We start from the raw sequence: 23,213 nt of genomic DNA, 5'->3' as shown, positions 1-23,213 counted from the left end.
GAATAAAAAGACGGGGAGTCCCTCGGTCTGACGGGGTCCGCTTGGGGTTACGTACGAACGCCCAGCCACGTTGATGCTGCTCTGTCCGGACTGACGGCTCCCCAGTCCTGCGTCAAGGTAAGAGCTCAAAAGTAGTGTTCACTTTGCATCAAGTGTTCATCAGTGCATCAGGTATTGATAGTGTGAGCGTGTGCTTGCTGCTTTGCTGTGTGCTGTGGCGGAATAAAAGGGCAAATCTATTCCAGCAGAAATAGTATTTGAGCTCTTGTTCGCAGTTGACCCCCCGATCCTGTATAAAGATTTCATAAAACACTCCTCCATACTCCTGTCTCCTTATGGGTCAGTTATTATCGGTTATGGTCAGTTATGGGTCAGTTGTTATCGGTTATGGTCAGTTATGTGTCAGTTATTATCGGTTGTGGTCAGTTATGGGTCAGTTATTATAGGTTATGGTCAGTTATGGGTCAGTTGTTATCGGTTATGGTCAGTTATGAGTCAGTTATTATCGGTTTTGGTCAGTTATGAGTCAGTTATTATCGGTTGTGGTTAGAAGAAGGTCAGTTTAGAGTTTTCAGTCTGAACGAGAAACAGAAAAGAGAAGAAGACAGATGGAGCAGAGAATGTTTCTAAATTAATCATCATGTGGTCGTCATGGAAACATCTCTATCTGCAGTCACTAGGTTGTGTGTGTGTGTGTGTGTTGAATCCCGCTGCGGACCATCTGACACACACAAACACACTCACACTCTCTCTCTCTCTCTCTCTCTCTCTCTCTCTCTCACTCGTTTGAGAAGATAAAAACAGAAACTGATCCAAAACGTTTAAGACGTGATGATCATTTCAATTTAAATTAGACATTTTAACAGAAAATATTATTTGTGATTATTTGTGAATGTTTTTTAGAAATATTCTTGAGATTAAATTTCAAACATTTGATGAAAATCGATTTAATGAGCTTAAAGTTAATTTCAATTGTAGACATTATTTGGCAGTTTTTAATAAATTCAACCGGGCAGCAGAGCTTCCTGAGTGGTCTGGGCTCATGACTGAACGACATCTGGTGGTTAAACTCTGTATTACATTTTTATATACATATATATATATATATATATATATATATATATATATATATATATATATATATATATATATATATATATATTCATATATATACATATTCATATAGATATAGTACAGACCAAAATGTTCGGAGCACTGGGGGCTGGGACCCCCAAACTGGGAGAGGGACTCCAGCAGAGTCCAGGTAAACCATCAGAGGTCTCTGTCCAGAAGAGTGCAGTCCTGGGAACAGAACCCTCAGACTCTCAGGCCTCTGGTAGAGGACCCGAGCTTGAGGATGACACATACCACCCCACAAGGGGGAGAGGGGGATTTGTTTTTTATATGTATATACACATTGCTGAAATCAATGGTTCATAAGCAAAGGAAGATTTAACATTTCTAACCTTTCTGAAATATTCATACATTCCTGCTGCCTCCCTGCTCATCTGTATCAATTTTGGGATGATAAACTTTCTTCAAAGCAGATTTCAGATTCATTGCTTTATTCTTATTTTTGTTGCACAAAACGTTTTGGATTTCAAATGTCTACTTGTCATTGTTTTGGTTTCCATAGTGATTGCAAAAATTGAGGTTGTCTCTGTGGTGTTGAGTTGCCGTGGGAACGGTCACTCTGCTGCTCTCCACGGACGTGTTGAAACCATGATCTCGGTACATCCCGCTCTGCAGCATCGCCTCCGAGAACTGACGGGAGCTCCCTTTAAACTGAGTCTGAAACACAGAGGAGACTTCACACAGAGGAGACTTCACACAGAGGAGACTTCACACAGAGGACACTTCACATAGAAGAGACATCAGTCTTTAGTCTGAAACATACTGTCCATTTAAATACAGTTTATATACCCCATATACAGTATATATATATATATATAGGCTATATATATATACACAGTATCATCACCTAGACCTGCCTGTCTGTCTGCCTGCCTGTCTCTCTGCCTGCATATCTGTCTGTCTGCCTGTCTGTGTCTCACCTGTATTTCATGAACAGTTGGTCCCTTGCTGCCGTACGTCTGGTTGGATGTCCGGTACAATGGGTGATCGGCCTTCTCCCTGAGGAAGAAGACATGGTGACAGGGAGCTGAGTACTAGTAATACTACTGCTACTACTACTACTGCTACTGCTGCTACTGCTACTACTGTTACTGCTGCTACTACTGCTACTACTTAGTAATACTACAGTAGTAGGCCTGTAGACTGACAACTAGAACACAAGTAACCGTGTAGCTGTAGCTCCGTCCTACCTGTAACCATGGAAACACTCGGGGTGGTTGAAGCGGTGCGGCAGGTTTGGATCCGTCCTGTACAGGTCGCAGGTTCGATCCCTCTGCTTCTCCATGACTGACTGTTTCTACCAACACAGTTACTAACAACACAGGGTTACCATGGAGACGCATGACATCATACATGTGTCCCAGCACACACACAGACTTACACACAGAAAGACAGACAGACACACACACACACACACACAAACTGAAATATAAATACATCTCACCTTCCTCTTTTAAATCAAATCAAATCTGTTTGTGTTGCTAGGCAATATGTAAAGAGGAACAGGCTCAGCAGGCTTTAAAGGGTAGATGCTAGATTAGATCTGCTGGACGTGTTGACGTGCCTTATTCTGCCTCTGATTAGCTGACCCTGTTATTCTCTCACTAACCCATCCCCACACCTCGTGGACAAACCTAATTACATCCACACGTCTATCAGATCCGATCTAGCATTTATCACTTCAGAGTGTCTCTGACAATACTTTCTGTTGCCAGGAAACATCAGCAGCACTGTCCAATCAGGAGCAATCTCAACATCGACTGTAGCATCAAAAAGTAGCATCACGCCCCCAGGATCAGTACATCAAAATCATTGGGGTCCAAATCATTGGGGTAGAAGTCATTGGGGTACATCATTGGGGTCCAGATCATTGGGGTACATACTTGGGGTCCAAATCATTGGGGTACATCACTGGGGTCCAAATCCTTGGGGTACAGCATTGCTTAGTAAAGGAAACACTGGCGAGTTTGGCGCTGCTCAGTCTGAATTGTTTATTTTCAGTAATTTAACTTTTTCTCATGAAGACATCCATATTTTTATTTTATGTTCATACTCAGTTTATTAATAGTTTAATTGTTAAGGTGAGTGTATCATGTTAGGGTTAGGGTTAACCCTGGCACCTGTGAACAGGTATTTCAGCCCAGGACCATGGAACTACATTCCACAATTCATCTGCTTTACTGGGCTTGGCCTTAGAAACAGTATTTCTGATGTCACCCCCCACAAGGGTTCTCTTGGACTGAGTCCTAGGGATTGGGTAGGCCAGTTAATAACATCAATCTGGTTCATCTGGAACCAAGACTTTGGTACTTACTGGTGTGTTTTGGGTCCTTGTCTTGTTGAAAGATCCACTTCAAAAGGCCTTTTCTTCCTCAGCACAAGGCAACATGACCTCTTCAAGTATTCTGATGTATTGAAACTGATCTATGATCCCTGGCATGTGATAAATAGGCCCAACACCACAATATGAGAAACATCCCCTTATCACCATGCTTTACTGTCTTCACAGTGTACTTTGGTTTGAACTCAGTCTATGGGGGTCATCTGACAAACTGTCTGTGGCCCCATCCATCTTTTTCTGCTTATCCAGTGTCGGGTTGCAGGGGGAGCAGCAGTGGACCCCAAACTTCCCTTTCCCGAGCTATATTGACAATCTCCGACTGGAGGATCTTAAGACATTCCAGGCCAGGTTGGAAATATAATCCCTCTATTCCGTGCCTGGACACCCCCATAGGGAGGTAACCAGGGGTCATCCTTACAAGATGCCCAAATCCCCTCAACTGGCTCATTCTTTCAGTCTAGAACCAGCCTTTATGACCATTGGTGCAATAAATTGAATGTAATACCGCATCCGCTGTGCCGACTCTCCGACCAATCTCCCAGTCCATGGTCCCCTCACTTGCAAAGAAGACCCCAAGGTATTTAAACTCCTTCACTTGGGGTAAGGACTCATTCCCTACCTGAAGAAGGCACTCCATCGGTTTCCTAATGAGAACCGTGGCCTCAGATTTAGAAGTGTTGATCCTCATCCCAGCCGCTTCACATTCGGCTGCGAACCAAAGGTCACAGGCCGATGATGCCATCAGGACCACATCATCTGCAAAAAGTAGCGATGAGATCCTGAGCCCACCGAATTGCAGCAGGCTCCAACCTGTTAACGTAGGTCATCCAGTTTGTTCTTTAAAGATCGTGGGTTACAGAGAAGCACAGGTGGTAGCGGTAGCTGGGTGGCTCCTTGGATGCGCTGTCTGAGACGGCCTCTCCTACCCCGCTTCCTGATCTTCCTGCCTCGACAGAGGCCCAGTCCATGATGTTGTTGTAACTCCCCAGGCACATCGTGGAGCAGGTCAGGCGACGGTAGCACTCCGCTATCCCGCAGTCCAAGCAGCTCAAACCGACTGCATGTTAGAAGGGTTCTGTTGCTGATAGACCCGTCAGCGGAGCTCCCAATGACTTATACCAGATAAAAAACAGGGACATAGCAGACGCCATGACAGACAAATAAACAGATTGCAGCAAGAGCCTCCCTCCATGTCGCCAGCAGAGCAGCGGCATCTTTTAACTCACTTATATATGTATATATATACATACACAGACATACACACACACACATGTATATATAGTCTTAGTCTAATTTAGATTCATTGCGTCTTTGTCTCGTTAATGTGTTGTAAATAAAGTGAGAACAATATTTATAAATGTTGATATAAAACACATAGTTTAGTATTAGCGTAGTTAATTTAATAAATTAATAGGTTATACATTATTATTTCCTATTGTCACATTTATTATTTCCACTTCCTATATAAATATTGAAATTAAGGGCGTGGCATCTCCTGGCCTTTGAGCAAATACAGCAAACAGCCTCTGATTTAGAGTGTACTTTTATTAAAAAGTTCAACATACAGGAAATTGAAAAGAGCGTCATCAGCAGTCGCACGTCGGAATAAAAAATTCAAGAACTGATCGAAATATTACTGAAATAAAAAGGTTTCACATTTTACACAATCAATAAAAAGCAGGGGGCGGGGCCAGGGCTAAACACTCGGGATACTCTGGGGGCGGGGCTAATGTCAGCAGGTATACAGGGGGTGGAGCCAATGTCAGCAGGTATACAGGGGGCGGGGCCAATGTCAGCAGGTATACCAGGGGTGGGACTAATGCCAGCAGGTATACAGGGGGTGGGGCCAATGTCAGCAGGTATGCATTGGGCAGGGTTAATGTCAGAATGTATGCAGGGGTGGGGCTAATGTCAGTAGGTACACAGTGGGTGTGATTAGTGTCAGCAGGTATACAGGGGGCGGAGCCAATGTCAGCAGGTATGCAGGGGTGGGGCTAATGTCAGCAGGTATGCAGGTATTACAGATACTATTTACAGATTCATCTTCAGTATTTTTCTCTTTAAACTTTAAAGTTTTGTTTCAGTCGTCAGGATGAACCAAACACATTTTAACATTCACTTTTAAGTTTTTACATTTTGAGTTTCATATTTAATTTAAAACACCAGTAAACTGATCTGAGGTCAGTGAATCCGAAAAACATTTGAACTACTAAATTGCAGAAAATCTTTATAAGAACAAGTTCATTATTTTGAGCTCGAACATGGAATAAAGTTATGAATGGTTATTAATGTTGATTGACAACATGGGTCAGTCTAATATCTGATCTGTGATTGGTTCATCGGTCACTAGCACCTGTCCTCCCTCTCGTATAAAAAGCAGTCTGTCATCTGATTGGCTGAGACATCTGAAGAGTTGAACTATCCAATAGAAATCCTTTCCATACTTAGTAAAATGGGTCAGGTAGTAAACGGGGAGAGAATAATTTTTACATCCTGTTAACGTTGAGCCATGAATTACATTAAAATTAGTTTAGTGTGAAACGCTCTTCTCGCACAACGTACGCAACCTACATTAGCACTAGCTAATACGTGTGAGCTAGCCACCTCGCTCTAGCATAGCACTAGCTACTACGTGTGAGCTAGCCACCTCGCTCTAGCATAGCACTAGCTACTACGTGTGAGCTAGCCACCTCGCTCTAGCATAGCACTAGCTACTGCGTGTGAGCTAGCCACCTCGCTCTAGCATAGCACTAGTTACAACGTGTAAGCTAGCTAGCTGGCTCTAGAATAGCAATAGCTACTACGTGTAACCTAGCTAGCATAGCACTAGCTAGTAAAGTACATAGTACTAATTGGAGAACAGCACGAGATTCTCCAGTCAGTATCAGGTTCTCCAGTCAGTACCAGGTTCTCCAGTCGGTACCAGGTTCTCAAGTCGGTACCAGGTTATCCAGTCAGTAGCAGGTTCTCCAGTCAGTAGCAGGTTCTCCAGTCAGTACCAGGTTATCCAGTCAGTACCAGGTTCTCCAGTAAGTAACAGGTTCTCCAGTCAGTACCAGGTTCTCCAGTCAGTACCAGGTTCTCCAGTAAGTAACAGGTTCTCCAGTCAGTATTAGGTTCTCAAGTCCATGATTAAGACACTGGCTCAGATTGGGAGTTGGTCTCCGAGCGCTGTGATTGGCTGCCCGCTGCTCTCTTGAGGGAGGGGTTAAAAACAGAGAATACATTTTGCAACATGTATGTGACAATGAAGCACTTTTACCTTTAAACTGAGACGTTATTCACCTGATAGATCAATTTTCAAACTGACAAAAATCATCTGTGTATTTCATGGCTCAATTCAAAAAGGATCTAACAATTGTCTGTCTCTCCTCGTTCATAAAGTCCCACGCTGGACCCAGGAAGGGACAGGACTTCCCCACTCAATGGATCTGCTACAGGGGAATGTTCAATATCTAAGCAGGCTGCACCGTGTTGCTATGGTTTCCTGGTTGAACGACAAGTTTCCTCCGAACAGTGTGAAACGTGTGCAACGGGCTTTGACTTCTGTTTTTTTCTGTTTGGTTGGCGTGTCTCTGGTTTATTGGCTGTGTCCCAGGTGATAGCCAATCAGCAGAGACATGTCTGCAAACTCGTGGTAATTAAAAGGCAGAGCGCACAGCAGGATGTTCAACGCACCCCGTTTCACTTTAAATAAACGTGTTGCTACGTGTGTCGGGGCTGAACGTGGCCCTGGACTTCCTCACAGCTCTTTCCGTTACATCACTTCCTGTGGCGGGACGTCCTCACTGGTCGATTACTGTGCTAGACTAGCCGACTACTCTGCACAAAGCCTACAAGATACAGAGAGAGAGACAGGTAGAGAGAGAGACAGGTGGAAAGAGAGGGAGAGAGACAGGTAGAGAGAGAGACATGAAGAAAGAGATGGAGAGAGACAGAGAGACAGGTAGAGAGAGAGAAAGGTAGAAAGAGAAGGAGAGAGACACAGACAGGTAGAGAGTGAGACAGGTAGATATGTTAGAGCTGGTGGGCAGAATGACACTTCACTGAAACTAGGTCTCAGATCATGCTGCTGGAACTGAATTATATTCATAAGAATGATGAATAATGTCTAATAGAAATAATAAAAAGACAAATGACAGTTCAAAGTTGTAAAGATTACATTTTGTCTGTTGACACTGAACTGAAGCTCGGCCAATGTTTTATAAGTTTGTATCAGATACTTATTATACATATTTACCTTCTATTCACCGTAAACTGAACGTCCTCCAGACACGTAATACATTACCTTGGATTGAAAAACTGAGATGGACATTTTTTTACTTTTAACACTTCATAGACCAAACAAATAATCAACTAATTGAGAACATAATCAATTATATTGTCCTTTGTCTTGGTTTACGTGAAAGGCGTCCGTAAATCCAATTAATTATTGTTATTACAGCCGACAGCCAATTAGCACATATGTATAAAATGGGCATGTGCTATGATATGCAATAAACATCCCTCCCCCCCCCCCCCCCCCCCGTGTCATCCATCTGGGGGCAGAGGAACGAGAGAGAGAAAGAGAGAGAGAGAGAGAGAAAGAGAGAGAGAGAGAGTGACTTTTGCTCTCCTACGCTGTGACCCAAGCGTGGGAAAGGAACACGAAGCTGTTACAGTCACTAATTTAGAGGCTAGGTCTTTATTTGAAGTTTGAACTGTTCCGTCCGGAACATAATGTTGAAAAATAGATAGAGCTTTTTTTTGTTTTGTTTTATCAGATGAGATGAAGATGAGAAGAGCCTTCAGTTTTCCTCACTTCCTTTTCCGTCTAACTAACTAACTCCCTCCAACAGAACAGCCAATCAGACGGCTTCCTCCGACGAGTGGCAGAAACTATAGCGACAAACGCTCACCACGATTTTCTCACAGACAGGCAGACATATATGTTTCCATAGCAACCAACGTGTTGACATTCAGAGGTCGATGGTCATAGAGGTCATGTAGAGGTCACTTTAAGGTCATCACAGGCCTAACTGAGGTTATTATGAAGGTCAAATGTAGGTCATAGCACCTTTGGCGCTGGTGTCTAGGAAGACTTTGATGTAGGAGGTAGGGACATATCCCTCCTCCTCCAGGTTCCTCCGAACTCTGGTCCAACCGTCTCCTTTATCCTCTTCCACCACAGAAAGTAGTTCTCCCTCTACCATTGACAGTGTGCCTTCATTCTGACCTAGAGACAACAGATAAAACCTCTTTAGGTAGAAAACAACATGTTAAAACCAAAGAGAGTACAACTTTTATAACAATGGTATGTTTATAACAGTGTAGCCTATAACGGGGGGAGGGTTGCTTACTCAGGAATCACCAAGAACAATCACCTCAGTAAACTCAGTCTCCCTGCTAAACGTACCCGGACGACTTCCTCCACCTGTCAGCTGGACCCTCTTCCAACAAGCCTGGTAAGAGCTGACTGCCAGCTAGTGCTCCGATGATAACATCAATACTGAATATATTATATTTATATATATATATATATATATACATATATAATATTTTAATATTTACTTTTATATTGCTATTGTCTGACCGATACTGAAAAAAACGGATTGGATTCTGGCAAACTCAACAACTACAGGCCTATCTCCAACTCACCTTTTCTCTCCAAGTCTCTTAAGCAGAAAGTGGCAACTCAACCCAGAATCACCTGGAGGACAATGATCTCTTCGAGCCCTTCCAGTCTGGATTTAGTCCTAACCACAGTACTGAAACAGCCATGGTTAAAATGACTAATGACCTCCTCTGTGCAGCTGATGATGGACTATTCTCCGTGATCTCAGGGAAGGCTTTGAGGCCATCTCTCACCATCTTCTCCTGGAACGTTTAGCCAATATTGGAGTGCGGGGCAGTGTTCACCAGTGGTTAACCTCCTATCTCTCTGGAAGGACACTGTACCTACAAATGCTGAGTTTCAAGTTTGAGAGTAGTGCTGTGACAAGAGGGGTGCCCCAGGGGTCTGTGTTTGGCCCTCTGTTCATTATCAACTTTCCACCACTTGGCACTATCTTCAGGCAACATGGTGTTTCATTCCACTGCTATGCTGATGACACCCAGCTCTACTTTTCTACAAAACCCACTGCCAGTCTTCCATCAGCTGTAATCACTGCCTGCCTCATTGATATAAACTTGTGGATGACATAAAACTACCTGAAGCTAAATAACAGTAAGACTGAGGTGCTAGTGGTTGGCCCAAAATCAGCTCTTGCTGAGATGGGACCTTTAACCCTTTCTGCAACCTTTCTGCACCGCCTCCAACTCATCCAGAATGCTGGAGCGAGGATTATAACATCAGCACTAAGGGAGAGAGGGCTTATTCCTCCTCAACAGGTCTATAGCATGTCCCTAGGGTGACCATTAGCACCCTGGGGAGAGGGCTTACAGCTACACAGCCCCCCAAGCTGTGGAATTCACTGCCAGACCACATCAGACAATGTGATTCTACTGAATACTGAAAACAGACAAAACATCTCTCTTCAAGATGGATGCATTGTTATTATTATTATTATTATTATTATTATTATTATTATTATTATTATTATTATTATTACCTTGGAACGGGTAGAGGGACTTGCAGGTGCCAATACTCGGTAACGGTTCATCGTCATCAAAGTCGTCGTCAAACTCGGAACTACGAGACTTAAAGTGAAGCTCCGCACTGTGGTCCTCAGTGTAGCTGCCGTCAGGACTGAGAGACAGACAGGTAGAGAGAGACAGATAGAGACAGACAGATAGATAGAGACAGGTAGAGACAGACAGGTAGAGAGACAGACAGGTGGTAACAATATGTGAAATATACTCTTCAGTAACGTCTGTTGTTGTTGACACATGAGATCTAGCATCCACCATGGTCATTAATCATAATTATTCATGAAAATCAGCACTGATGAATTCTCCAGGAGCCATGCGTACCTCTCTCTGCTGGCGGGACTGCGGGGGTCCAGCTGCTTGAGGCTGCTGCTGCCTGGCGTCATCGCCTGGGAATTTAACCCACAACCTCCACTCTGTCTTCTACTGCTGGGATCAGAGAGTCTGCTGTCGGCCTCGGACAGCCACGCCTACACACACACGAACACACACAGACACACACACACACACACACACACACACACACAGACAGACAGACAGAGAGAAAGACTTTAATAAGCATAATAAAATGGGGAGCTCACATCTGATGGTTCACAGCCTGTCAGATTATTTATAGCATTGAGACAATAAACAATGACTCCTTGTAAACAACTGGCGCTTGACTTGTGGAGATATGTGAAATGATGACGTTATACATACAGTATATATGAGATGTTAGACTCTGTACAAGGTCACAAGGAAGCGGCTCTGCCCGGCAGCAGGTACGGGTCCACTGATGGTTTGACATAAGCCAGAAAGAGGGAGAAGGAAGACTAGATTGGCGCCAGGTCTCTGGCCAGAGGGAGGAGGAAGACTAGACCGGCACCAGGTCTCTGGCCAGAGGGAGAAGATCGGCGCCAGGTCTCTGGCCAGAGGGAGGAGGATAACTAGACCGGCACCAGGTTTCTGGCCAGCGGGAGAAGGAAGACTAGACCGGCGCCAGGTCTCTGGTATGGGGAAAAGGAAGACTAGACAGGCGCCAGGTCTCTGGCCAGCGGGAGAAGGAAGACTAGACCGGCACCAGGTCTCTAGCGTGGGGAGAAGGAAGACTAGACCGGCCCCAGGTCTCTGGCCGGCGGGAGAAGGATGACTACACCGGCACAAGGTCTCTGGCAAGGGGAGAGGGAAGACTAGACCGGCACCAGGTCTCTGGCAAGGGGAGAGGGAAGACTAGACCGGCACCAGGTGAGCAGCTCCAAGGATCTGAATAATCTTGTGTCTTGACATTATGAGAGATGTTGTTATTATTATTGTTGTGGTTATTATTATTATTATTATTATTATTATTGAGTAGGGACCTGGTTCCTCCTGAGCTCGTTGTCCAGTCTCTGCAGACTCTGTTTCACCTCCTCCAGTCGAGGCTCCAGACTGCTGGCGTCGCCCATCTGAGGACTGCGTTCATACACCTCCCTCATCTTCAGCAAAGCATCCCTACAACATAATAATAGATATATAGATAGATAGCCTTTATTATTAGACTCATGGTCTATAAAATACAACAAACAACAACAACAACAAAAGATACAGAAACACAAGAAAGACACCAATTAAATAAGACAACCATACCAGTAATCCCATAAGGGGGACTGGTATCGCAAAGCACTGAACCTCGGGTCAATGAGATGTAAAATGACAATGAGTTACAAGAAGAATTCAAGCGACCGATACATTTATACATCAAATTCCTCAGTAAAGCGGAGAAAGTAATAACTCCTGCTTGACAAAACATTCACTAGCACCACACCACCTGCACTACACCACCTGGGTTTCCTAAGTAGAATGCGCAAACAGTCATTATAAGCGACCCGCAGCTTATTGTAGCTTGCCTTTTTAAACTTGACCCACATGGGGCAGTTTAAAACGCAGTACAATATGCTTTAAAGAGGTTTATCTTGACAAGCATGTTAGCCTGTTAGCATGTTAGCCTGCATATATAACATGCGACGCTGCCTATTCATGTCCTCATCATCTGACATCTGATTTGATCTGTTATGATGTGACCCAAAAACTATTAATAATAATAATAATGATATTATTAACACAATAAGTACATGGTTGGGCTGAATGCTTAATCCTGATTGGTCAATTCAAACAGACTGTGTGGGTGTTTGTGTGTACGTGTGTGTGGGTGTGCATTTATGTGTGTGCGCGTGCATTTATGTGTGTGTGCACGTCTATGTGTGTGTGGGCATGAGCGTGCGTGCGTGCGTGTGCATGTATATGTGTGTGTGTGCATGTGTGTGCGTGTGTGTGCGTATGTCTGTTTATGTGTGTGTGTGTGTGCTAGACCATTACGTGCATGTGTAAGTGTGTGTGTGGGCATGAGCGTGCGTGCGTGTGCATGTATATGTGTGTGTGTGCATGTGTGTGTGCGTATGTCTGTGTGTGTGTGCTAGAGCATTACATGCATGTGTAAGTGTGTGTGTGTGTGTTTGTGTGTTAGTGTGTGTGTGTGCTAGAGCAGGTATGTGTGTGAGTGTGTGTGTGTCTGTAAATGTAAATGTGCTGTATTTATATATCTTTTCCAGTCTTAACAACTACTCAAAGCGCTTTTACATCTACAGGAAACATTCACCATCACACACATTCATACACTGTGGCTGGGGCTGCTCATCAGGTACACACTCACACACATCTACACACCTGCTCATCAGATACACACTCACACACATTCACACTCCGATGCGCAGCACCGGGGGCAACTCGGGGTTCAGTGCCTTGCCCAAGGACACTTTGACAATGACTGCAGGGGCGGGGATCGAACCACCAACCTTCCGATTGGCAGGCAACCGCTCTACCACAGCCGCCCCGTCTGTGTGTCCTTGTGTTTGTCTGTGTGTGCGTGTGTGTGTGTGTTTCTGTGTGTGTGTGCTAGAGCATGTATGTGTGTGAGTGTGTGTGTGTGTGCTAGAGCATTGTGTGCGTGTGTGTGTGTATTGTGTGTGTGTGTGTGTGTGTGTGAGTGTGCGTGTTTTAGTGTGTGTGTGTGTGTCTGTGTGTGTCTGTGTGAGTGTGTGTGAGTACCTTTGCTCTCTCTCTCTCTGGATCTCCTCGGTGATGGTGTTGATTCTGGTCTGAAGTTTCTTTCTTCTCTGTTCAGGAGGAAGATGACTGCAGTCTGACCCAGAACCAGAACCCTGGAACAGTTTCTTATCAATGTTACTTTAGAATATAATGAATAATATATCTGAATATAATACATCAGCATTTAAGATATATATATATATATATATATATATATATATATATATATCAGAATATAATATATCAGAATATATCTGAATATAATATATCAGAATATATCTGAATATAATATATCTGAATATATCTGAATATAATATGTCAGAATATATCACAATACTATATAATATTATATATTAGAATTAGGGCTGTCGAACAAATCAATTATTTAATTGTGATTAATGACAAATGAATCTCACATATTTGATCTCATATCTGCAACTTTACTCTGGTTATTACTCAGATAACTTTACTCTGGTTATAACTCAGATAACTTTACTCTGGTTATAACTCAGATAACTTTACTCTGGTTATAACTCAGATAACTTTACTCTGGTTATAACTCAGATAACTTTACTCTGGTTATAACTCAGATAACTTTACTCTGGTTATACGTCTGGAAGGGTTTTAATTTCACAAACTACGGAGCAGCCCGAGGCCCAGATAGCACGAGTTAATCACAGGTCTAGTCTAGGTCAACATCAATCCCGTGAGATTATAGGGTGTTATAGACAGATGTGATACTGACCAGTTTGAGGGACAGCTGTCCAATCAGAGAGCAGCATGAAGGAAACAGGACATGATTAAAAGCAAAGCTTTGGGTTAACGTAGATAAATAGATAGATAAATAAATAAATACAAATGTCATGCTAACGTCACGTCGGTTACCCCTCTCTTGAGGCTGCGCAGACACTGCTTCCTGGTTCTGGATCCAGAGCTCATCAGCTCATTCAGCCGCTGGGTGATTGGCTCTCTAGAGGCAGGGGGTGGGGACTGGGGACTGTTGGCCACGCCTCCAAGTGACGGGGAGGTCGGGGGGGGAGGGGGAGGCTGGCGGGGGGAGGAGAGGAGGGTCAACAGCTGCAGGGAGAAAGTTGAGTTTATTTGGACTAACAGATCTTAAGAACAGAAAAAGACTAAAGGCTAGACTAAAAAAATCAACGATTTAATTGGATCTGGAACATCGTTCAGAAAATAGAGAGGCGCTGCCCCTCTGAACCTGGAGAGGGTAAGGGGGGGATTTTGGAGGGGCTGCCTGAGAGGACGGGGCAGCACCAGCATCCTTCAAGCTGAACAGGAAGTCACAAAAACACTCACATCCTGCTAGGTCACACTCCAGTTGGATGATGTAGGGATGAAGATGTAGGGATGAAGATGTAGGGAGGAAGATAAAAGGATGAAGGTGTAGGGATGAATATGTAGGGATTATATAGGGATGATGACGAAAGGATGAAGGATACCCACCTTGTTTTTGCGTATGAAAGGCCACAACTTCCTGCTGTGTCTCCGCCCCTCAGTACGGTTGTCAAGGTAACTGGACTCAGAGATGCTCCTCCTCATGGTGGCACTGTAATCCTCAAACTCCACGTCCCCTGGGGGGTCGAAGCCGGACTTATACACCTCAACCACCTGCTGGGTGTCCTACACACACACACACACACACACTATCAGATATGACCTCCGTGTTGCCTACAGGATTTAAGAAATAAAAACTGTTTTCTGAAGCTTTCAGCCACATCTTGTGGTTGTCCAGCAGGTGGTGTGGGTTGTTATATACATGTTGTTTTTTTCATTATTATTAACAACATCACTTTACCATGCGGGGCTGGATGCCCTCGGAAGCGTCCATCATGACGTCCAGACAGCGACTCACGACAGGAAGAACCTTTCTCTCTGCCTCTGCTGTCGAACGCATGGCTTCACAGATTCTCTCAATCCGCCGCTCCTCCATGTCCTGGATCCGCTGCCAAGAACAGAAGAGAGCTGCTTTACATCTCTGCAGACCAATGGGTTGGTTAGGGTTAGGTACAGTTATTCTACCCTATGTCTTACTCCTACGGTGACTGGACACGGGGTACCTAGCTAAGGAGACGCCTCCTTCTTCACAAGATGCTGTTCTGGAAACCAAAACTCACCGTTCAAAGAAAAAGTGTAAGTGAACCGACAATGTGGGAATGACGCCACTTTACTATTTTAGGTAAAGCCTCATTCCAATGTTCGCTATCATCTCACGGAAATGTGGCTTCTTTGGAATATGTGGCTCTCCAGCTGAGGTCCTCCCCTTTGAGCCACAGTATATTTCTAAATACTGTGCAGCCTTCTTCGATAATAATCAATATAATAATTTGATTATAATCTGTATTAACTATGCATGTGTAATTAAAACATTCTAATTGTCTGGCTTCTGATCGTCTACAGATTGTGAACACGTCTCTTCTCTCAGGTTTCTTCCCACAGGACATGAACACTGCAGTAATCAAGAAACTCTTAAAAAAGAACAACAAGAGGCCGATATCAAACCTTACGTTTTTAAGTAAAATCATTGAAAAAGCGTTTTTTCAACAACTCAACCACTTCTTGTAACTAAACGACAGTTTTGATACCTTTCGGTCGGATTTCCGACCACAACTCAGCAATAGTAGTATTACTGATCTCAGTTGTAGTATTACTGATCTCAGTCTTAGCATTACTGATCTCAGTCTTAGTATTGCTGATCTCAGTCTTAGTATTACTGATCTCAGTCGTAGTATTACTGATCTCAGTCTTAGTATTACTTGATCTAAACCTTAACATTACTGATCTCAGTCTTAGTATTACTGATCTCAGTCGTAGTATTACTGATCTCAGTCGTAGTATTACTTGATCTAAGTCTTAGTATTACTGATCTCAGTCTTAGTATTACTGATCTCAGTCTTAGTATTACTGATCTTAGTGTTAGTATTACTTGATCTCAGTCTTAGGGTTACTTGGGTTGGCCTCTCCGGATCTGTACTAAACTGGTTTGAACCCTCCTTAAAGAACAGGGACTACTTTGTGTCTATAGGTAATTATACATCTGAGCATACAAGGTGGTTGTTTTTGGAGCAAAACAATTAACAGTCTGCGCTCAGCTTCAAACAACTATGTTAAAAACAACAGACAAAGCCAGAAATCTTGGTCTAGTCATGGAATCTGACCTGAATTTTAACAGCCAAAAAAAATACAATTACACTAAGACCAAGAGACTGGATTACATTACTCCAGTCCTCACTGAGACCAAGAGACTGGATCACATCACTTCAAGCCTCACTAACACCAAGACAGTGGATCACATCACTCCAGCCCTCACTAACACCAAGACAGTGGATCGCGTCACTCTAGTCCTCACTAAGACCAAGAGACTGGATCACATCACTCCAGTCCTCACTAAGACCAAGAGACTGGATCACATCACTCCAATCCTTGCTAACACCAGGACAGTGGATCACATCACTCTAGCCCTCACTAAGACCAAGAGACTGGATCACATCACTTCGGTTCTGAAGTCTTTGCACTGGCTACTGCTTCCTTCCCTTCTCCTCTGTGACAGTTATTTGGAGTTGAGTTCTTTGAGTTGTGGATAGAACAAGACACTTGAGGTGGTCTTTGCCATTGGGAAACACTACTGGTACCGGTGTGTAGTTACCTGGTATTTAACTGGTACCGGTGTGTAGTTACCTGGTATATAACTGGTACCAGGGTGTAGTTACCGGGTATTTAACTGGTACCAGGGTGTAGTTACCGGGTATATAATTGGTACCAGGGTGTAGTTACCTGGTATATAACTGGTACCAGGGTGTGGTAGTGCTGGTGCTGGTCCTGGTTGAACTGGTTCAAACTGGTCACATATTCTTTCCGGGACTCTTCGGCCGCTTGTTGTTTCTGTTGAGCCGTCTGACGAGCCTGAAAGCAGCAGACAAACCAACCACCAAACCATTGTTATTATAATTATTCTTATCATTCTTATTATCCTCCAGCTCAGGTCCTCTACCAGAGGCCTGGGAGTTTGAGGGTTCTGCGCAGTATCTGTCTTCTGGACAGAGACCTCTGATGTTTTACCTGGAGTCTGCTGGAGCCACTTTCGCAGTTTGGGGCTCACAGCCCCCACAGTGCACCGATTACCACTGGCACCAATGTTGCTCTTCCTCTCCACATCTTTTCTAGCTCATCTTTCAGCCCTCGGTGTTTATCAAGCTTCTTGTGTTCCTTCTTCTTGATGTTGCTGTTGCTGGGGATTGCCACATCTATCACTACTGCCCCCCCAATACTTGTGCAATTGGCTTTGAGTTGGCTTCCAGACTTGTTGAATTCTTGATGAGGGCTCTTAGCGTCCTGTTGACCTTGTACATTTCCAAGCATTCCAGTATCCATGTATGTGGCATTGAGTCGTAAGCTTTCTTGTAGTCAATCCAGGCGGTGCACAGATTGGTCTGCCTGGTCTTGCAGTCTCTAGGGACTGCTCTATCCACCAGTATCTGGTGTCACTGCCTATTCCCTTCTGAGCCCTGTGCATGTATTGAGCCATGTGCCTACTCATCTTAGCCGCCATGATGCCAGGAGCGTCCATGTGGTGCAGAGGCAGGTTATCGGCCGGTAGTTGGATGGGATTGTTTATGATCAGGATTGTCCGTTCTTGGGTTAACCATTCTGGGGGGGTCCCATCCATCAGCAGTTGGTTCATTTGTACTGCCAGGCGTTCATGGAGTGCAGTTAGTTTCTTCAGCCAGTAGGTTTGGATCATGTCAGGGCCTGGTGCTGTCCAGCTCTTCATACCTGCCACTCTTTCTTGGATGTCTGCTTGTTACTGTTACTGGTTCTTGTTCTGGGTGATTGTGATCTGATCTTAGATCCACTAGCCACTGAGGATTGGTGTTGTGGGATGCTTCTTTCTCCCATACGCTCTTCCAGTACTGTTCAGTCTCAGCCCTGGGTGGATCTGATCTTATGGTATTACCCTGCCACTGAGAGTACACTTTGGATGGTTCGGTGTTGAGTGTGGGGATGATGATGAAATCTCCCCGCTGACCTGTGGTCCTGGCTCCTCCTTGCCGTAGGATATTTGTTGTACCTCATCAATCTCTAGTTGTGATAGGAGCTGCCGTTTGCGGATGTTAGAACGCTGACCCAACAGCTGTTTCTTTGTCAGTGTTGATGGGTTTTGAAGAATGTATATAATAATAACACATAAGTAAGTAAAACTCACTTTAGCTGTTGTTTTTCCAGTTGACCCAAAACGGGTATACGGTAAATAATCTTAAACGTGGTGTCACCGTCTAATTCATGAAGCGAGAGCTACACTTTAAACCCTAGCTGTACATATATTTAATAAGTCTGTACATACAGTACATATATTTAATAAGTCTGTACATATATAGAACATATATTTAATAAGGTTTTAACATATTTAAGTTTTGTCTCATTAACGTTATCACATTAATCACATTAACATTGAGCTCTCCAGGCCACCGTAGTTTAAAAATACATCTGCTGAAGTACATGAAAATACTCAATACATCTAATATGTTTACAATAAATTAAATGAACGTACCTTCAGGGAGCAGCGCTGACGGATGGACAGACAGACAGGCAGACAGACAGGAAGACAGGCAGGCAGACAGGCAGACAGAGAAAGACGGACAGAAAAAGGTTTCAGTTACTTAAAATGCAAATTAATACTGTTCAAACTCTTATATTTAGGACCCAAGCACAGAGAAGCCTTGTTGGAACTGAAGGAATTATTGAATATCATAAGTCCTCCAGTAATGGAGTCCTCCAGTAACGGAGGCCTCCAGTAACGGAGTCCTCCAGTAACAGAGTCCTCCAGTAACAGAGTCCTCCACTAACGGAGTCCTCCAGTAACAGTAACAGAGTCCTCCAGTAACAGGGTCCTCAGTGTCCTCCAGTAACAGTAACATAGTCCTCCTGTAACATAGTCCTCCAGCAACAGGGTCCTCCAGTAACAGAGTCCTCCAGACTCGACTGCAAGCCTGTGTACAAATCTAATTCCATCATCAAGTTTGAGTACGACACTACGGTGATTGGTCTCAACAGCAACAACGATGAGACTGCCTATAGGGAAGAGATAAAGCCCCTGGCCACATGGTGCACTGAAATTAACCAGCTCCTCAACACCACCAAAACCAAGGAGCTCATCGTGGACTTCAGAAAGGAGCCAAGAGGCAGGACACCATCCACATCGATGGAATGGCTGTTGAGCGTGACTCCAGTTTCAAGTTTCTGGGGATCCACATCTCGGCGGACATGTCCTGGTCAACCAACACCTCCTGCCTGGTCAAGAAGGCTCACTAGCGCCTTTTCTTCCTGAAGACACTGAGGAAGAATCAGCTCTCCTCAACTATCCTGGTGAACTTCTATCACTGTGCTATAGAAAGCATCCTGACCAACTGCACAACAGTGTGGTACGGGAGCTGATCTGTTGCAGAGCGCAAGGCAATGCAGCGGGTGCTGAAAACCGCCCAGTGCATCACTAAGACTCCACTACCCGCCATCATTGGGACTCCACTACCCGCCATCGAGCACGTCCAGAGGAAACGCTGTCTGCATCGAGCTCGCAGCATCCTTGAAGATGAACTGAAAAACTAACTTTTGATAACTTGTTGGTTATGATAATTACAACCTAATTACACTAAAAAAAAAAATATTAAAAAAATCAATAGGCATCGGCTGCAGCATATTATATACAGAAAAAAATGAGTAATTTGAATGGCTCGGGTTACGCTTTTGAGCCTGTGAGGGACAGGCCTGTAGTGTCTGATTACCACCATAGGCAGGAGGATCAGGTTCAGGCTACACCTTGAGTACAGGATCGTTTGGGGGGGAGTGACTGGTGTATGTGTGGGCGCTGCCGTAGTATGGACACAGTGCTGGAGTCCATCTGTTGTAAGGAAGTCAACCTGGACCATTTATTGATAGACGATGTAAATCGCAAAACTATGCATCGGTCATTTCGGATGCTGTGCGGTGAAAGAGATGTGTTGGAAGTGGCCATGCTTTCTTTAAGGGATGTCCGAGCTGATCGGCTGGAGCGCCCCATAAGTAGCAGGTTTGTAACACGATTTTACAAATTGGAAAGTAGGCTAGGCTAGGCTAGGCTAACTTGTTAAATAATTTTCACAGACTGTTTAGGTTGACAGCCTACCGGCGGTTTACACTTTGGGCGAGGGGCCATGTGGGAAGGAGGAATAGGATTCCGATCCCATCCTGTGCAGTGAACTACATCAGAGATATGTTCCCCTCTGCCGAATATCAAGGATTCGAGTATGCGTTGGACTTGTAGCTAAATAAAACATTTCACACAACATGTCAGATGCGTCATGTACTCATTGACTCATTTTTAATGCATCTGTCTCGTAATTCCACCTTGCTACAACAAGCTCTAAAATACTTGACGTACCTAGAAATCACGTCATGATTTGGTCATCAAATAGCAATAAGTTTGATAAGAGGAATAGCCTACTTGATGCTATTTAATCCGCTAGCTTAATACACAGGTTAACAACTAGCTAGCTAAATGCAAGAAACAGCAAGCTATCTTATAATTACGGATTTAATTGACAATGCACACAATGGCTACACTTTTTTTGTCATTTGATTAAAGTTTAACAAGCAAATTGTTTTACTTTAGTAAAATATTAAAAGCAGCAGAAATTCAGAACTGAATATGCTACATTTTAATATCAACATACTGACAATTTTCTAAGTACCACCATTGTTATTAACTAACTAATTAGATTAGCATGGTGTAAAATAGGGCCATACTGTAATGCCTATAAGAATGTCGATTTAAAGTTAACTGTAAGATATAGCCACTTTTTTTATTTGATGCTAGACACATTATAACGGAGTCCTCCAGTAACGGAGTCCTCCAGTAACGGAGTCCTCCAGTAACAGAGTCCTCCAGTAACAGAGTCCTATGTTTCCATTTATATTATATACTTCTGTTCTTATCACATATTTCTGCTCATATTATATATTTCCGTTCATAATATATATTTCTTTTCATAGTATATATTTATGTTCATATTATATATTTATGTTCATATTATATATTTATGTTCATATTATATATTTATGTTATGTTCATATTATATATTGATGTTTTGTTCATATTATATATTTATGTTCAAGTTATACATTTATGTTCATATTATATATTTATGTTCATAATATATATTTATGTTGTGTCCATATTATATATTCATGTATTGTTCATATTACATATTTATGTTCATATTATATATTTCTGTTTTGTTAATAGTATGTATTTCTGTTCATATTATATATTTCTGTTCTTATTATATATTTCTTTTATGTTCATATTATATATTTGTTTTGTTCATAATCTATATTTATGTTCATATTATATATTTATGGTCATATTATATATTTGTTTTTTTCATATTATATATTTATGTTCATATTCTATATTTATGTTTAAATTATATATTTCTGTTATGTTCATATTATATATTTATGTTTTGTTCATATTATATATGTTCATATTATATATTTATGTTCATATTATATATTTATGTTCATATTATATATTTATCTTATGTTCATATTATATATTTATGTTTTGTTCATAATATATATTCATGTTCATATTATATATTTATGTTTTATTCATATTATATATTTATGTTTGGTTCATATTATATATTTATGTTTTGTTCATATTATATATGTTCATATTATATATTTATGTTCATATTATATATTTATGTTCATATTATATATTTATGTTATGTTCCTATTATATATTTATGTTTTGTTCATAATATATATTTATGTTCCTATTATATATTTATGTTCCTATTATATATTTATGTTATATATTTATGTTCCTATACATATTTCTGTTCCTATACATATTTCTGTTCCTATACATATTTCTGTTCCTATATATATTTATGTTATATGTTTCTGTTCCTATATATATTTATGTTCCTATATATATTTATGTTCCTATATATATTTATGTTCCTATTATATATTTATGTTCCTATTATATATTTATGTTATATATTTATGTTCCTATACATATTTATGTTCCTATACATATTTCTGTTCCTATACATATTTCTGTTCCTATATATATTTATGTTATATGTTTCTGTTCCTATATATATATTTATGTTCCTATATATATTTATGTTCCTATATATATATTTATGTTATATATTCATGTTCCTATATATATTTATGCTATATATTTATGTTCCTATATACAGTGCCTTGCGAAAGTATTCGGCCCTCTTGAACTTTTCAACCTTTTGACACATTTCAGGCTTCAAACATAAAGATTTAAAATTTTAAAATTTTGTGAAGAATCACCAACAAGTGGGACACAGTTGTGAAGTGAATTTGGCTGCATCCATCTTCCCCTCCATGTGAACCATGTTCCCTGTCCCTGGTGAAGAGAAGCAGGCCCAGACCATGATGCTGCTCCACCATGTTGGACAGTGGGGATGGTGTGTTCAGGGTGATGAGCTGTGTTGCTTTTACACCAAACATATCGTTTTGCATTGTGGCCAAAAAGTTAGATTTTTGTTTCATCTGACCAGAGACCTTCTTCCACATGTTGGGTGTGTCTCCCAGGTGGCTCGGGGCAAACTTTAGACGAGACTTTTTATGGATATCTTTGAGAAATGGCTTTCTTCTTGCCACTCTTCCATGAAGGCTAGATTTGTGCCGTGTCCGACTGATTGTTGTCCTATGGACAGACTGTCCCACCCATAGACCGTTAAAATAAGTGGACAGAGCATCCGGTTTCGAAAAGTGCAACCACTGCGGAAGTAACTTAAACCTGCATTCTATCTGAATTCCTGCAGAGGGCGACACGCGTGGTTGCAAAAGAGGTTGGTTTCAATAGAAGTCTATGGAGAAATGAGCCACTTTTCACTTGATTTATTACCTCAGTAAACCTCTTCACAATGAGTTTGTGGTCTCGATTGCTAGTTTGAAGTCTTTTGCAATACAGAATGATGTTCATTCTTTAAATTACGGTCTC

General features: G+C 42.3%; 2 protein-coding genes across 2 annotated transcripts in view; both read right to left on the bottom strand.

The window, feature by feature from the left end:
* Positions 1 to 1,544: 1,544 nt before the first annotated feature.
* cunh9orf116 (chromosome unknown C9orf116 homolog) lies at positions 1,545 to 2,540 on the bottom strand. The gene is made up of 3 exons (XM_034866255.1): positions 2,325 to 2,540; positions 2,055 to 2,133; positions 1,545 to 1,791 (listed from the first exon to the last, which is right to left on the bottom strand). Exons 1-3 carry the CDS (start codon positions 2,417 to 2,419, stop codon positions 1,609 to 1,611), a joined length of 357 nt encoding a protein of 118 aa, XP_034722146.1. The 5' UTR covers positions 2,420 to 2,540; the 3' UTR covers positions 1,545 to 1,608.
* Positions 2,541 to 5,586: 3,046 nt separating this feature from the next.
* Positions 5,587 to 23,213, bottom strand: part of LOC117941163 (formin-binding protein 1-like) — a 23,281-nt gene continuing 5,654 nt past the window's right edge. The window contains exons 8-19 of the mRNA XM_034866250.1: positions 18,729 to 18,743; positions 16,955 to 17,083; positions 14,979 to 15,125; positions 14,627 to 14,803; positions 14,051 to 14,242; positions 13,911 to 13,925; positions 13,166 to 13,278; positions 11,440 to 11,572; positions 10,427 to 10,572; positions 10,066 to 10,202; positions 8,532 to 8,690; positions 5,587 to 7,308 (exon numbers count right to left, since the gene is read on the bottom strand). Coding sequence (XP_034722141.1) covers positions 7,280 to 7,308; positions 8,532 to 8,690; positions 10,066 to 10,202; positions 10,427 to 10,572; positions 11,440 to 11,572; positions 13,166 to 13,278; positions 13,911 to 13,925; positions 14,051 to 14,242; positions 14,627 to 14,803; positions 14,979 to 15,125; positions 16,955 to 17,083; positions 18,729 to 18,743 — 1,392 coding nt within the window. The 3' untranslated portion in view covers positions 5,587 to 7,279. The remainder of the gene's footprint in view (positions 7,309 to 8,531; positions 8,691 to 10,065; positions 10,203 to 10,426; positions 10,573 to 11,439; positions 11,573 to 13,165; positions 13,279 to 13,910; positions 13,926 to 14,050; positions 14,243 to 14,626; positions 14,804 to 14,978; positions 15,126 to 16,954; positions 17,084 to 18,728; positions 18,744 to 23,213) is intronic.

This window comes from Etheostoma cragini, unplaced genomic scaffold (genome assembly GCF_013103735.1).
Source record: "Etheostoma cragini isolate CJK2018 unplaced genomic scaffold, CSU_Ecrag_1.0 ScbMSFa_4511, whole genome shotgun sequence".
Taxonomy (NCBI): Eukaryota; Metazoa; Chordata; class Actinopteri; order Perciformes; family Percidae; genus Etheostoma; species Etheostoma cragini.
This window is presented reverse-complemented; position numbering and strand designations above follow the sequence as displayed.

Coding starts and splice junctions, on each gene's coding strand:
- cunh9orf116 (XM_034866255.1), bottom strand. CDS start 2,419: ATGGAGAAGCAGAGGGATCGAACCTGCGACCTGTACAGGACGGATCCA. Junction 2,134..2,324: donor GAGTGTTTCCATGGTTACAG/GTAGGACGGAGC, acceptor CTTCTTCCTCAG/GGAGAAGGCCGATCACCCAT. Junction 1,792..2,054: donor CAACTGTTCATGAAATACAG/GTGAGACACAGA, acceptor TCTGTGTTTCAG/ACTCAGTTTAAAGGGAGCTC.